General features: G+C 33.7%; 1 protein-coding gene across 1 annotated transcript; it reads right to left on the bottom strand.

The window, feature by feature from the left end:
- LOC107634561 (presenilin-like protein At2g29900) lies at positions 2,055-16,205 on the bottom strand. The gene is made up of 3 exons (XM_016338004.2): positions 15,892-16,205; positions 8,639-8,717; positions 2,055-3,820 (listed from the first exon to the last, which is right to left on the bottom strand). The coding sequence occupies exon 3, from the start codon at positions 3,709-3,711 to the stop codon at positions 2,305-2,307; it is 1,407 nt and encodes a 468-aa protein (XP_016193490.1). The 5' UTR covers positions 3,712-3,820; positions 8,639-8,717; positions 15,892-16,205; the 3' UTR covers positions 2,055-2,304.

Below are 16,462 nucleotides of genomic sequence, written 5' to 3'. Positions count from 1 at the left end.
ATATTACTGTTAATCCTAAGTTACTTTTGTCGATTGATTTTAGGTAGAACAGACTTTTTCTTTATTTTTTTATTTGTATGCCGGCAACTGAAGAAGTTGTGAGTCAAATAAATGCAAACAAGGATTTTCTGCTTACCAGTGGGGTTTTGATTTCAATCAACGGCAACAATATACGATTGAAAATGTCAATTAGAATTTTCAATGGATAGATCTCATTCTTAAATAAATATAACTTCCCTTCCCTTTACTTTATCCGGATGGTCCGTATTTCTAATCAATATAATTATGTTTTGGCTCCGAAAAGAAAAAAAAAAAAAGATCAGAGACACATACTCTTATGCAGCTTCTTATATAACTTGTGTAGGTTTGCAACCACATTTCACTAGTGCAGAATTGTCTACCTAATATGAAAACGTGTAAATGCAAGAGGCAAATTCATTTCAGCAGAATGGATTATGGACCAATAAGTTGAATGAAAAAATGTCTTAGGTTGATATATTAAGCAATTTGTTAGAATAGAGCATTCCAGTTGAATTTGGCAATGAATCAGTGGGTAGTAGTTCTGCACCTTTCACTTAAATAGCGTTTGTTTTGAGGTAAGAGACTGAAAGACTAAGACTCAGTATCATGTTTGTTAGTTCAGAGACTGATACTAAAATTTATGTCTCTGTCCCCAAAATTTCAGTATTTCAATACCTCTAAAAAGTAGGAACACATGGGACTAAAATTTTTAGAGATAAAGACTGAAACTTTGATAACATTTTATACCTAAAATACTTTCATTTCAATTAATTAATTTCAATTTTATCCTTTGTATAAATTAAATTAGAATTTTATTCTTGTTTTAATTTTTGTCTCCCACTTTGCAAATACTGAAATTTATTTTAATCTCTGTCTCTTAGTCTCTGTCTCTCCGTCTTAGTCTTTCTGTCTCTGTCTCTCCACCAAACGCTACCTTAGAGACGGTATCGCACTACCCGATGCATCACCCTAACCTATTCGATATAGAACCTATTCTGCTACTATCCGTGAGTAGTAAAATTTTGTATCCTAACCGTATCCATAAGGTACCCATCCCGCCCTATAACTTTTAGGATCCGGCGTTTAAATTAAATTTCAAAATTTATAAAAGGTTAAATTACACGGTTGATCCCTACACTTTTAGTGAAATTGCAAATTGGTTCCCACACTTTAAAAGTTTGTAATTGAATCCCTGAAGAGAATTAAAATTTACAATTTAGTCCCTGTTGGTCAAAAAGTATTGATTTAACAGAATATTTTTCATAATATGCTGAAAATATTCTGTTAAAATAGAAAATATACTGAAAATATTCTGTTAAATGAAGCACTTTGACAGAGACTAAATTACAAATTTTAAGTATAGAGACCAATTTGCAATTTCACTGAAAGTGTAGGGACCAACTGTGTAATTTAACCTTTATAAAACCATAAACACCATCCAAGCATAAATTAATTAAGACACAAGTTATATATATATAAGGACGGCTAAAGGCAGGTCCACCCTGAATACGACCCCATCCCACTCCAGTTAGACACCCGCCCCGCCCCGGGTAGGGTTGTGTTGGCGTCCCTACTTTCACTAAGTAGAAAATATGCAGTACCAACTACCAATGTCTTACAACATACAAGATAAACACAAACATTCTTGCCTTGAAGGAATTTGCTTCCATCCTATTCATTCATAATATTCGATATTTGCTGAGACTAGCTGCCAATGATATCCATGTATAACTATTAACTTTCATCTGATTTTCACAAGAAAATGAATTATTTTCATACTAAAGTTATTTCAACCAACAAAGTAATGATATAAAAGTTTGACTAACAACTAATGATTATGATGTTTCATGCTGAACTAATTTCATTTTCGTTCTTTTTTTCACCTGACCTATTCTACTTTAAAGAACATGAATTGAGTGAATTTGGTCACAGATCCTCAACCTGCAGCGCCTAGTGTTTCAGTCAAAGGCTTCAAAGCTGCTGAGCAATGCTCAACTTTTACCAGGGTGGCTATGGCAATTTTATGTGGGGTATTCAAATTCAATCTGCCACATCTCCATTTCCCTTCTCCCATTGGTCTCCAAAGAGGGCCTTCTTAGATCCAAGAGGGACATCAAAAGTTATGTGCTATAGAATAGAAAGAACAGATACAGTTCTGAAAAGCCTTACTAGTAAACATAGGAGCCCAGAACTTTCCCTAGTGTATATAACTATATATATAAGCATAGAATATATATTTTTTCATTTTAGCCACGCACTAGACTCAAGAAATAACATCTGACTTTAAAACATCAGAAGATTCATGGAACATTGTACTACAAACACTTCAAGTAAGAGCCTGGTCAAGAAATAAAACAGCACCCCCAGTGCGACTGACACGGGAAGAGCAGGCAAAGCCTTCTGATAAAAAGCCAAAAGCATCAGTGTTATCCCCAGACCAGCAATGATAGCGAGATAACACGCATACACAGTCATAAAATCATACATTGCAGCCCTGCCAACCAAAACACTATAGAAGATGAAATCGCCCAGTCCTAACTTGATTGCGCCGGATGAACCCAATCCAATTCCCTCCAACATCAAATTCTCATCTGATGCATCCACATTTTCTGCTCTGCTATGTATCCGAACATTCACTCCATGACCAATCAATGGGGTAGTAACCTCTGAATTGGTCTCCTGAACTCGCCCCTCTTCAGCTCTAACCAAATTCCTGTCACTATAGATCCCATAAGAAGTACTAGAACTCAAATTCGAATCCAAAATAGCATCTTCCCCAGCCGAACTGGGATTATTGCTGTTTAAATCCAAACCAGGGTTCAACTCAGCATTGGCACCAAGACCTAAGGCATTATTATTACTAACATTCACATTAGCATCACCCCGGAGATTAGAATTCTCGGTAACCCTCCTCTCTCTCCACAGCCTCCTCTGAGCAACAGCAACCCTAGGATCCAAATTCTCAACATTCACAGGCCTAGCTTCATAAACCAAAGCTGGAATCTCCTCGTCCCGCGATATGGCGAGCTCAACGAGAAGCCTCAAGGGACCAATAGGCAACAAAACGGCAGCAAGATCATACAATGCCATGGCAACAAGCATGGCCCAAGTGGTCCATTCAGGCAACATAGTGAACCAATAAGCTACAAGAATCCCAATAACAACCAAGTAACTCTGAGTAACAATAATAGCCATTTTCGACATAAAGACAGCCATAACACCAACAACAGCAAAATTACACAGAAGCAACAAGAAAGTGAAACAATCAATTGGGGTACTAAAATGCTGAATCAAAAAGATGAAAACTTCCCCGCCGAGGAACCCTAGAACGACGAAAGCGGAGAAACCCATGTAGATTTTGAGGAAGCCAGTGCACCTGAAATAGAAGAGGAGGACGAGGACGAAGGTGGCCACGGTGACGACGACGACGAAGGCGAGGGAGTTGAGCAGGGCACCTAGGAACTTGTCCCAGGAGGAATCGGAGGTTGTCTCGGTGTACGCAATGGTGGCGATGCTGGAAACGGAGAAGGAAGAGTCACCGGTGTTGAGAATGGAGACGAGGATTACAACGAGGAACATGCAGATTGAGACTGGGGCTACAATTCTGATGATTTCTTCGCCCAGAGAATCGAGCAGGGTTGGGGTTTGGGTTGAAGGTCTTTGGAGTTGTGCCATGGCGTTCGAATCCATTGGAGATCCAATCCCTTGTTTTTCCAGGTTTCCACTTTTGTTCTTAGTTCGTTCAAGTCAGCGACTGTGTGTGCGGATCATGGATCGAAAATTTCAGAGGATGTGGCTTCTTTGAAAAAAAAAAATTGTATATCAGAAAAAATAATTTATAATAATTAGGGTGAATTACCAAAACCTCACACAGGCTAACCTTCCCTTTCGATAACAATAAAAGAGTAAAACCCCACTCCGGTACTTAATTATTTACAAAATTGACATGACGCTGCCTTACCATTGAAAATTAACAATGCGATCCTTAATTATTTTTTCGGTGTGATTAAAAGGACCTTTTTATCAATACTTCCGATTACTTTTTATTCGAAAATCGATAAAAAGATTATTTCGGTCACACGAGAGAATGGATAAGGACCGTATTGTTATTTTTTAATGGTCAGGGACGCCAGGTCCTTTTCTAAATGGTTAGGGACTAAATATTTTAATAGTAGGGTTACACGTAGAGACTAAATATTCTTTTTACTGAATTTCTTGATGCAACAAGAAAGAAATACCTCAATATAATTTATTCACTGGTTTGAAAATTAAATCAAAGAAACTCACTCAACTTTAGGTTAAATAAAGAAAACTCTAAATCCTCTGACATAAAATTCAAATTAGTAACTAAATAAACAAAATTAAAATACGTAAAATTAATTAAAATTAATTCGTCATATCACGAATATTTGGATGAAACAAATATCACTTCTAAAAATCTAAAAATAATATTTAGTCTCTACGTGTATCCTACTATTAAAATTATGGCTGATGAATTTAATTTCACTAATAAGAAAAGCAGTTTAATTTTTCTAGAAAAAGGTGTATGGAATAATAATCTTGAACTAACTATTTTTTAGGTTCAACAATATAGAACATACATTTTGTTCTTAAAACCCTAAATCCAAGACATAATAATGCTTAATCAACCCAAATAATTATCACTTTTGTGTTAAGTCTCGTTGTTAATGATTTCGTGCTATCTATTAAGTTTAACGTTGTTTGCTCTCTGTCCACATGTAAAATATGGCAGAATGCATTAGATGCAAAACTTAAAACAATGCTTTTTTTATTTATTTTCTAATTTTAGGTAAAATCCCTCTCCGGTCCCCTCACCATTAGAAAATAACAACACGGTCCTTATACATTCTCTTCGTGTGACCGAAAGGACCCTCTTAACCGGAAGTACCAGTAAGAGGGTCCTTTTGGTCACACGGAGAGAATAGTTAAGGACTACGTTGTTAATTTCTAATGGTAAGGGGACGCCAGGTCAATTTGGTAAATGGTTAAGGATCGAGGAGGAGTTTTACTCACAATAAAAATACTCTTAGAATAGGATAAAGAATATTTTTTCTCTCTTAAATTTGGTAAAGATTTTAAAAATATCCATAAATTTTTAAAAGTTTTTAATTTGTATCAGATATACCTTTAACAACTAAATTTTTTAAAAATTTAAGACTAATCTAACAATAGTGTATGAAAATTATGCTTGATTTACTTGTATTGAGTGTTGTTCTTATAAAATTGTTGTTAAATTGGTCTTAAATTTTTTTAAAAATTGGCGGTCAATGGTATATTTGACGCAAATAAAAAATATCTGTAACAAAATTAAAACAAAATAAAACTTATGAATATTTTTAAAACTTTTCTGATAAAAAACATAAAAAAATTTATTTAGCATAAAATTATCAAATTTTAAAGATAAAACTGTTTTATTTTTTTACTAATACTACAAAAAAAACTTTATTAAAATCAAATGTTACTAATATATTTTTCTACTAATATCTACAAAGAAGATATTTATGCCAAATTTAAAAATATTTTTGTCGTTAATAAAAATAGAATCATTTTTGTCGTTAATATTCGAGTGAAAAGTTTGTTGTTTATTCTATAGTTGTTATTAGAGAAAATATAAAAACTAACTTTTAATTAGTTAATGCTGGGCTAACTATAGAATTTATAGTTTATATTTATAAAGTGTTGTATAGAGTTAAAGGTTTATGATTTAAGATATAAACAAAATAATTTTAATAATGTTGATTAATATTGGCCGAAAAATCTGATTTCTGATATTACTCTATTATTATTTTTACGAGCAAATTTTATTATCTTAATTTAGGGCAATTTACCCTGTTAAAATAAATCACCTCCAAATTTATTAAAATACAAATTTTTAAATAAAGTTATGTATATGTGTTTTTTTCTATTTTTATGTAAACGGTGATAGGTACTAGGATTTAATAAAAAGATATTGTCACGGTTTATGAATAAAAAAAGTTAAACATAAATTACGGTAGACTTCCACGGTTTATGCTTTGTTGACGATATCTATAAATCCTTCTAAACCACTACAATTTATGCTTTGATTATGTATAATTAGTTAAAATGATAAGTATTTATTCATTTTTTAAAAATATATCTAACATGTATAATATATTTATTTGTTCATTATTTCAATATTCTTCTAAAAATAATACACAATAAATATATTTTCAGAAAATGAGTAAATATTTATCATTTTAAGTAATTATACCTAATCAAAGGCACATTTTTTTTATATTTGGAGAGAAAACATATGAAAAAATATAACAAATAAACAAAGACTTTTTTTATGTATTTATTTGACCTATTCCTTCATGCATTATACCATTTTTTTTATCCTTCATAAATAAAATAACCAAACAACTAATAATTATTTCGTATGTATTTATTTGACCTACTCTTTTATGTCTACTATACCACTTGTATATCTTTTCTTTTTTTTTAATTGGCATTTTTATCTTATTTTTAGTGAACAAATAAGTCAAAAATAATTTAAATATTTTTTAACTAAAATATAGTTTTTTTTAAATTCATCAGATATATTTTAAAAATATATTATTTATGAAGGATAAAAAATGGTATAATACATGAAGAAGTAAGTCAAATAAATACATAAAAGCTATCATTGTTTAGTTGTTATATTTTTCATATATTTTCTCTCTAAATATAAAAAAAAATGTGCCTTATGCCATGTATAGTTAGTTAAAACGATAAGTATTTACTCATTTTTTGAAAATATATTTATTGTATATTATTTTTAGAAGAATATCGAAATAATAAAAAAATAGATATATTATACGTTAGATATATTGTGTATTTTTCAAAAATAGATATATTAACCATGTTAGATATATTTTTAGAAAATGAGTAAATAATTTTTTACCGTTTTAACTAATTATACATGGCCAAAACATTAACTGTAATAGTTTAGAGGGGTTTATAAACACCATCAATAAAATATAAATCGTGATAGTCTACTGCAATTTATGATTAGTATTTTTCTCTTTCTAATTCGTGATAGTCTACAGTAAATTAGGTGTATTTGTTAAATCGCGGCACCTTACCATAGTTTACTTAAAAATAGAAAAAAACACATACACGTATCCTTATTTAAAAAATTGTATTTATGTAAATTTAGAGGTGATTTATTTTAATAGGGTAATTTTCTTCTTAATGTATTTAGATAATTAAATTAAGGGATAAGTACTTTTTTCGTCCCCAAGGTCTGGGGTCGAAATCAAAATCGTTCTCAATATTTTTTTCTTATTAAAATCATCCCCAACGTTCAAAAACGTTTTAAAATCATCATTTCTCAAATTTTTGGACCAAAATACCCTCATCATCATCATCATTCTCCTTTTCACCTTCCTCACCCCACCACCTCCACTGTCACCAACCCACCACCACCACCAATAAAAGGTAATTTGGTAAAAAAAAATAGAAGTAGAAAAGGACAATTTTATAACGTTTTGTAACGTTGAGGATGATTTTAATAAGAAAAAAAGATCAGGGACGATTTTGATTTTGACCCCAGACCTTGGGGACGAAAAAAGTACTTATCCCTTAAATTAAAGACTTTAGTTGATTCAAAGATAGTATTTAATATTTTATACAATTGTCTAATTATATCTATTGTCTTAAATGATTATTTAAGCAATTAAAATAAAAAGTAATTGTTTTTACTGAAGTAACATTATGTAATTAAATACACATAGATTATACTAAATATATCAAAATTCAATTCTAAATACTTTTTAGAAAAAAAAATCCTAAACGGCCTCCGACAATTATCTCGAAAGACAATCGAGACCCTCAACGAAAAAAAAATATCCTTTTCGACTCCTGATCTTTACTTTTATGAGACTGATTAGCCCCTTCTGTCAATATTTTTTATCATTAACACATGGACTAATTAGTCTCATAAAAATAAAGATTAGGGACTGGAAAAGATATTTTTTTGTTTAGAGATCTCATAATCCCTTCGAAAAAATTATTAGGGACCGGTTGGGTATTCACTCTATTTTTTATTTTAACAAAGCTTTTTTTTTATCAAGATTTTAGCAAAGTTTTTTTCTTAATTTTTGGTCAAGATTTTGCCGAGAGGAATCTTAGAGGGTCATTAGAAGTTAATATTTTTGGCTATCATTTAGCTATCATCTTAATTCCTTTAGTTTAATAATTTAACAACATACTTTATCTTTTTAATCTAATAATCAACAATATACTTTATCTCATACTTAAATGTTAGTAAAAAAGAATCAAAGAAGGAGCAAATCAAGGATAGAATATATACTAAAAGAAGAAAAAGAAACTTTTTAAACATCTAGATTTCAGATCCTATATATTAAAGGAGGATCAGAAAAGTAATAACGAAGAAAATCAGCAACACATCACTGAAAAAAAAATATCAGCCTACTAATATCAAAGTTAATGCTGAGAGAAAGAATAAAAAATGTCATACATTACTAAAAGTCTGGAAGCCAGTTTAACGCCCAAAAATCTTACAAAAACAAAAAAGTTTTATCCACAGCGAAAAAAAAATAATACAAAAATTAGCAAGAAGAAGACTACACACCTGAACTAAGAAAAGAACCACGAAAAATTGATCATCGGAGATAATAAACACCAGCTCCAAGCTTTAAAGAATACTCAACCTATTATTAGTAAAAAAAAATAGAAGATAAATACTAAGATTATTAAAAGAGTTTTAGTATACTACAAAAAAAATTGCTAATAGGCATCAAAATGGAGATTTCATTTCTACATCAGACAATAATGACAATATCACTAACACTCTTATTGCAAGCATTATGGGAAGGGGAGGTATTAGTCATGACAGTTAAGATAGAAATTTTAAATAACTTGATTTAGAAGATATAAATCCCTACCAAAATAAGGAGCTATAGCTCTCTTACCAAATTTTAAATATGAAGAATATTCTTTCAGAATATAAACCTATATAGGTTTGAATCTGTCCACATCAAGATGTTTCTCTTTACTCTTTTTAATTATTTAATATGAATATTTTAGTTTCAAACTGTAAAGGAACATCATATTACGATTAAAGATATGACTCATAGATATAATTATAATATTTGTGTTCTTATATAAACTCATATTTTAGGGAATAAAGTGATGAACATCATTAAAAAGCTTGATTTTGACTCTTGTAACAACGAAGTCCAGAGCTTCGCCGAAGGCATCTGAATTCTTTAGAATAAAATATTTTGGGACATTGAACTTGCTATTATTCATAACTAATTTATTCACATGAAAATTAAAAACTCACAGATCTTAATTTTTTTGGTCAATGAAAAAAAAAATAGAAGTCTATCAGTTTATCTAGAAATAGGCCTAAAATATCTCATCTTTGTTTTGTAGATGATTTGGTGCTTTTTGCATAAGCGAATAAGGATCAAGTTCGAGTCACTAAAAAAGCACTAAAGATGTTTTGTGGGAATTTAAGCCAAAAAGTGACTAAAATCGTGCATCTTTTTCTCCAAAATGTGCATTACTCTATTAAGCAAGAGCTTAATAACCAATTAAGTATAACCTACTGAAAATTTGGAAAAATACTTGGGGTGCCTCTTATTCATGAGAAGTGCAACAAGCATCACTTCCAGTTAATTTTTGAGAAAATGCAGAAGAAACTCTCTAGTTAGAACATAGAAACTCTCTCCTTAGTAGGAAGATGCACGTTACTACGTTAGTATAATCTGTTTTGACGGTCATCCCTAGCTATGTTATACAAACCATAAGATCCCCAAAGAGGTTTGTAATAGTATTGATAATTTTTTTTTTTGGATTGGGTTAGTGTCAGACAAGCCTGACCCAACCACAAGAACAACTAATCCTCTTCTCTTTGCCACTCATGCTCAGCGCTCCAACTCTTCAACTAATCACATTCAAACTAATTCTCCCTCATGTGAACTCACAGGCACAACTACCTATCTAATACTCTTATCAAATTACAAGTTGTAAGGGATGCGAATTCGACACTACTCGCTGCAAGGAGATGGGTCTAATCGCGTTGATTTCGCTTGGGTGAGGCTGAGACTCCTCCACACTGGAAGTGTTTCTCTTATTCCAAGACGATGCTGCTGCTGGGAGTCGGAGAACGGTATAGCGCTAGTGATCCCTCAATTTTGCTCTCAAACTTCATCTTCCGTCTCTAGTCTGCGTATATGCATCTCTGCAATCCCCCAGGCAGTCCTTCATCTGCTACAAACATGCTGCCGTCGCCCGCTACACCATGGTTGCGCAGATAGAGCTCTTCCCAGAGTCACCGCCGCTGTACCGAAGACCCTTCCCATGGCTCTGACACTACTCCTCCATTACAATTATGCTGTTCCAACTTGATGGGTGCATCTTTGCACATCTGTACAATTATCTCTAAAAGCGGTCTGATGATCCATGATCTCTCCATCACTCCCATTGCCTCCAATATTGCAACCTTGTGAGCAAGATGATTTTCTTCTCTTGGGATCCATGTGAAGCCAAATTCAATTTTTCTTTTTGTAAGTTCAAAAATATCCAATATAATAGGATCAATTTCACCTATTCTACTTTTTTATTTCAACATCTGCACTAGCATTACATTATCTGATTCTATTAACACCTTCTTCATCTCCATGTTTTTTGCTAGAATAATGGCATGTATGATTGCTAAAGTTTCTGCTGCTAGACTAGAACACGCCGTAATTTTTGTTGTTGCTCCAATTACAAGATTTCTTGCACTATTTCTGATTGTCACTGCAGTGACTCCTGTCCCTGTTGTTGCCGTAAAAGATGCATCAACGTTAGCCTTTACCCAAGGCTCTGGGGCGGAGGTCTCCACGTAATGGTTCTACCTCTTTTTTGTACTAGTTGTTGATTCTCTATATGCCTATCATGTGTTACTTCTACGAATTGTATCTTTATTATTTTTGCTCTATGAATTGTGTTGGCTGGATTGATCTCTATTTTCTAAAATACTGCTTGGTTTCTGATCTTTCATATTTTCCAACTAAGATAGGCTATCCTACTGATTAAAACATCTTGCGCTATTTTTATGTTTCGTCATATTTCTTTAATACATTCTAGAACCTACTTTTCATATGATGAAACCGTGTCCGTAGTTGGGTATTTGTAGCACTGGGTGCCAAACCAGGCAGCTCTCGTCCAGGGATACAAAAGAATAACATGCTCTGTGATTTCAATTTTTAAGTTACAAATTTGACACATAGAACTCTTAGCAATTCTCCTCTTGAACAGGTTCTCATTCACTGGAATAGTATTATGTGCAGTTTTTCACACAAATATATTTATTTTTGAGGAGCTTTAATCTTCTAAATTTCTGCCCATAACTCCTTTAGATCACTACTTGTGGACGCTTCTCCCCCCCCTTTAATTCGATTTGTTGCTTCTTTGCCACATAATATCCCGACTTAATAGAGTAGGATCCATCCAAAGTATATGGCCACACCAATCAATCCTTCATCTCTAATAAGTTAATAGGAGTTTTGATAATCTTATCTTTTAACTCTAAAGTAAAAATAGAATTAATCTTCTTAGAATTTCACCCCTCCCCTGAATCAATCAGTTCACTAACGAATTGCACCTCTCTATGTGGTTCATTCTGAATTTTCTTGGAATCTATAATCCATTTATCTTCCCACGCCTTCACTTTTCTCCCATTCCCAATATTCCATCTACCGTTCCACCTAAAAAAGTCCCTCCCCTCTAGAATACTGCTCCACATCCAGGATGCTTTTGTGTTCCTTCGAGCCTCCCAAAAAGAACAATTTGAAAAGTATATTGCTTTCAAAAATTTTATCCACAGAGACTCCGGATTCTCTACAATCCTCCATGTTTGCTTGGCCAAGTGAGCTAAATTCCGAGCATGAAAATCTTTGAAACCTAAACCTTCATCTTTTTAACTCATAATTAACTTATCCCAACTCTTCCAATGTATCACGCATTCTTTGTCCATACCAAAACTTTGCCACTTTGGCACTTAATCTCTAGAAAAAGTTCTTAGGAAATTTAACCACATTCATCGCATATGTTGGTATTGCTTGAACTACTGCTTTAATCAATACCTCCTTTCCTGCTTGGTTTAATAATTTTTCTTTCCATCCTTCCAACTTACTCATCACCCGTTCCGTTATCCATGCCAATGCTCTATTCTTGGATCACCTCCATTGAGATGGTAAGCAAAGATACTTTTTCATATTATTCCATACAGCTATATCAAGTATTTCTTCAATATTCACTCTTACTTGTATCGACACCTGCTCTCCAAAAATTATACCCGATTTCTCTGGATTAATGCATTGACCTGATGTTTTAGTGTATTTATTCAGGATCAAAATGATCTAGTATATCTCTTCTTCTTTTGCCTCAACTAAAATAATACAATCATCTGCGAATAGGAGGTGAGTGATGGTAGGGGCATTGGGTGTGACTTTGAAACCATATATAACTCCATTTGTGTGAGCCTCATTCTTAGGAATAGTGAAAATCTCTTTGGGTTATCACCTTCTATGACAACTTCCCATTCACCTTGAACCTATAGCTCACACTCCTGATGCACTTTATGACTAGCTGCATCCAATCCCCAGTGAACCCGAAGCCATTAACACTTTTTTCAAGAAATTCTATTCCACTCTATTATATGTTTTATTCATGTCCAACTTGATAGCTAGGTTTTTTGATCTCCTCCTTTCTTTCTTTTTAAGACTATGTAGTGCTTTTTGAACTATCACTATATTATCCTAAATTAACCTCTCTTCTACAAAGGCACTCTGAGTTGAGGACACCACTTTGTCTAATATCTTTCTCAGCCTCATTACTAGAATCTTTGAAATAATCTTATAGATGAAGTTACAACAACTAATAGGTCTAAGGTAGTTCAGGGTTTCTAGTTGTTTAATCCTGGGAATAAGGTATCGCTGTTTCACTAATTTCATCAAATAATGATTGCTTTGTAAAGAACTCTCTAACCACATCACATACCTCATTTTTTATGTCGGTCCAATGCCTCTAATAAAACAAACCGTTGAACCCGTCCGAGCCTGGTGCCTTTAAACCCCCCATGCTAAAAACTGCTTCCTTAACTTCCTCTTCTGTTACTTGCTTTGTTAAACTCTCGTTCATCTCTTGAGTCACTTTCTTTGGAATTTTCTGTAAACACTATTCTAAATTTTTACTTTGTGAGTCCCTAAAAAGATCAGTATAATGGTCTTTAATGAGCTTCATCACCTCCAAGCTTCTACAGACCCACTCCCCTTGTGAGTTCTTTAGCTTTTTAATCATGTTCCTATCCCTTCTTTGGATTGCTGTTGCGTGAAAAACGTTGTGTTTTTGTCCCCAAATCGTATCCATTTTAATCTTGACCTTTGCCCCAATACATCTCCTCTTGTTCCCATAACTGTTTAATTCTTTCCTTAATTTGCACTATCCTTTCTTGTTGATTTACTGGCAAATTCATTGTTGGAAGATGCTGAAGTTTGTTATATAGCCTAGCTATCTTTTTATCCGCTCTAGTAAATATTTTTTTACTCTAACTCTGTAATTCTTTTTTGCAGTTATTCATCTTCTCAATTTAGCTATCCCATCTGCTGTCCCTCTTTGTTCTCCTATTCCACCATTTTCTAACGATCTCCTCGCATTCTTTGTGATCCTCCAAAAAAGCTTTAAATTTGAACACTTTTTTACATTTTTTCTTCGGTTCCGGTGTTAAGACAATAGGATAATGGTCCGAGCTCACTGCAGGCAAGAACTCCAATTTGGTATGTTGGAATAATTTTCGCCATTCCCAATTTGTTAAAGCTTTATCAATCCTCTCCCTTGTGATGAACCCACTTCTTGGATTACTGAACTACGTAAACTTTCACCCTTGCAACTCCAAGTCCATTAGGCTATTATAATTCACAAAATTTCTAAACTCCATCATTTGACTAACCGGTTTTGGATGCATCCTAATCTTCTCTTCTTGGCTTAAAATATCATTAAAATCTCCTATGAACATTTTTGGAGTCAGCGGATCCTCCTTATTAGTTGCCAATTCTCTCCAGAGCTTCTTCCTTTGTGAATACATTGGATTTCCATAAACAAAGTGGCTGATCCATTTATTCCCTTTTGCGTTAATAAAATTATTGGTCCACGAGTAAACTTCAACATTAACTTTATTATTCCAGAAACGACAGAGATCGCCGCACATTCCTCGGGGTTCTATACAAAACGATTTATCATTTATCAAAATGTAACTTTTTCTTAACTCTATTGATAAATTCTTGTTTAGCTCTAGTATCCATAAAAAAACCATAGCGGGCTTTATCTATATACACAGATTACACAATTCGGATACTGTTGCAGGAGCCGCCATCCCACGACAGTTCCAACTAATGATACTCATGGCTGAGGGTGGGGCATGTTTAGGCCCGTCTCCTCAGCCTTGTGTCCATATTTCCTAGCAACATCTTTGTATAAATCCATTCTGCCATCATTTCCACTTTCTTTGACTTGTTCCCTTCTGATTCTCTTACTTCTCTCTTCTTCATTTCCTTGCTCATCAATACTTGTCCTTTCTTCTGTTATGTCTTGCTGGCTAATCTCTTCTCATTTTCTTTTGATTTTTAGCTTTTGGTTACTGCCGTGCACCAGTTCTATCTCCAATGCCTCTGGTAACTTCTCCTCCTTGTCGGTTTCTGTCTTATCATCATCATCATCAACATCAAAAAGTTTCACAAAATAATACTCCCTTGTTTCGGTTCCATGGACTTGTGTCTTCTTTCCTTTTTTTCTTATGTTTTTAGGACTAGTATTCTCCTCTACTGATCTGTTTCGTGAAAGGCTTTGACCCATTATATTGAAATTTTTATTATCATTTGTCCAGCCCACTTCCATAACCTCCATCTCCAAGGCCTTCTTCCCTTTTAATATTTTCATGTTTAGCTTAATATGCTTCATTTGAGACTTGTGTTTCCCACTTAGGTCCAATTGGTTAGGCCCGATAGATTCATTAGCTCTTTTTTCCCTTTCATCCTTTCTAGATCTTTCTTGAAAAGAATTCTGACAAATCATGACATCAGCCTCTTCTACTTCGTATCCTCCTTCTACTTCCATTCATCTGTTTGTACTCTACCCATTCTTACTTTTCCAATAAATCATATTTCCCTCTCTAGTCGCATTCTCTTCATCTAACCTTTCATTTTTTTTCAACTGTAATTTCTTCCTCCACGTGTCTCGATCTCTGTCTTTAAGCTGTATCCTCTAGGCTCACTTGGTTGTCACTCATCATACTAGCTTTTGCAAACATATCCTGCTGTTGATTTGACCTTATCTCATCTCTTGGTTTCTTTTGCCTGGACTTTTCATTCTGAAGGCTTTCTTCACGTGCCTCCCAATCACTGTTTTTTTTGCTTCTGTAATTGAATGCCGAACCTTGCAACTAAAGTAGCAATCGGTCTTAATCCCGCAAATGAGAGACTTGACCATATCTTGATAGTTCTGAATTTTCAACTGATATAGCTATTTCTATTTTGCATACCCTCCTATCATGCCCAATCCTTTCACAGTTATAGTAGTAATTTTCATACTTTATCGTAGCCCATGACTAATTTTTTTCTCTCCTTTGAAACCAAAATCTAGTTTTTAGAGAAACAAGGGTATTCAACCCTACCCTTATTCTTAAGAAGGTCCTAAGTAGATTTCCTTCCACAAAAGGATCCTCCACTTTAATCACTCTTCCACAGCAGCTCCTATCTTTATAGCATTCTCTCTATTTATCTTATCTAGAGGTAAACCATGTATTTGAATTCAAATAGAAAGAAGATAATAATTTACCTCATACTCAGACACTTCGGGTCTCTACCATTGCAAGCTCAGCATATGTCCCAACACCCTCCATGGACCGTCGTTGTAGATTCTATTGGCATCCTCTTGATTGCTGAAATTAAAAATATATTCCCTACCAGTTTTTTATTTATTGGTGCTTTTCTAGCCTTTGCATTGTCTTGCAGTTTCAAAACATATCCTTCACAACCCTCTCTTGTGGGATTAGACATTGGCTTCGTCAACACACTCGTCTTGGTTCCAGATACAAAAAAAAGATTGTAAACTCTAAAAATGTTTGTAACATGTTTGAAACAGAATGGAAAGATCGAATGAAGCTCCGCACCTTATCAGTTGGGATGATGTTTGCAAGCCCAAAAGCAAGGGTGAAATAGGGATATGGAAGGCCCAAGACTTTAACTACCTATTTCTTATGAAGCTGGCTTGGGAACTCATTGCTAATGGAGATTCTCTGTGAGTCAAAATCACGAGATCTAAGTATAGACGTGGTGATAGTTTTATCCCCAAGGTGCACCAGAAATTGAATTGTTCGAATGCCTAAAAAGACATTGCTAAGATATGG

This window comes from Arachis ipaensis, chromosome B01, assembly GCF_000816755.2.
Source record: "Arachis ipaensis cultivar K30076 chromosome B01, Araip1.1, whole genome shotgun sequence".
In the NCBI taxonomy this organism is placed as follows: domain Eukaryota; kingdom Viridiplantae; phylum Streptophyta; class Magnoliopsida; order Fabales; family Fabaceae; genus Arachis; species Arachis ipaensis.
This window is presented reverse-complemented; position numbering and strand designations above follow the sequence as displayed.

Coding starts and splice junctions, on each gene's coding strand:
- LOC107634561 (XM_016338004.2), bottom strand. CDS start 3,711: ATGGATTCGAACGCCATGGCACAACTCCAAAGACCTTCAACCCAAACC.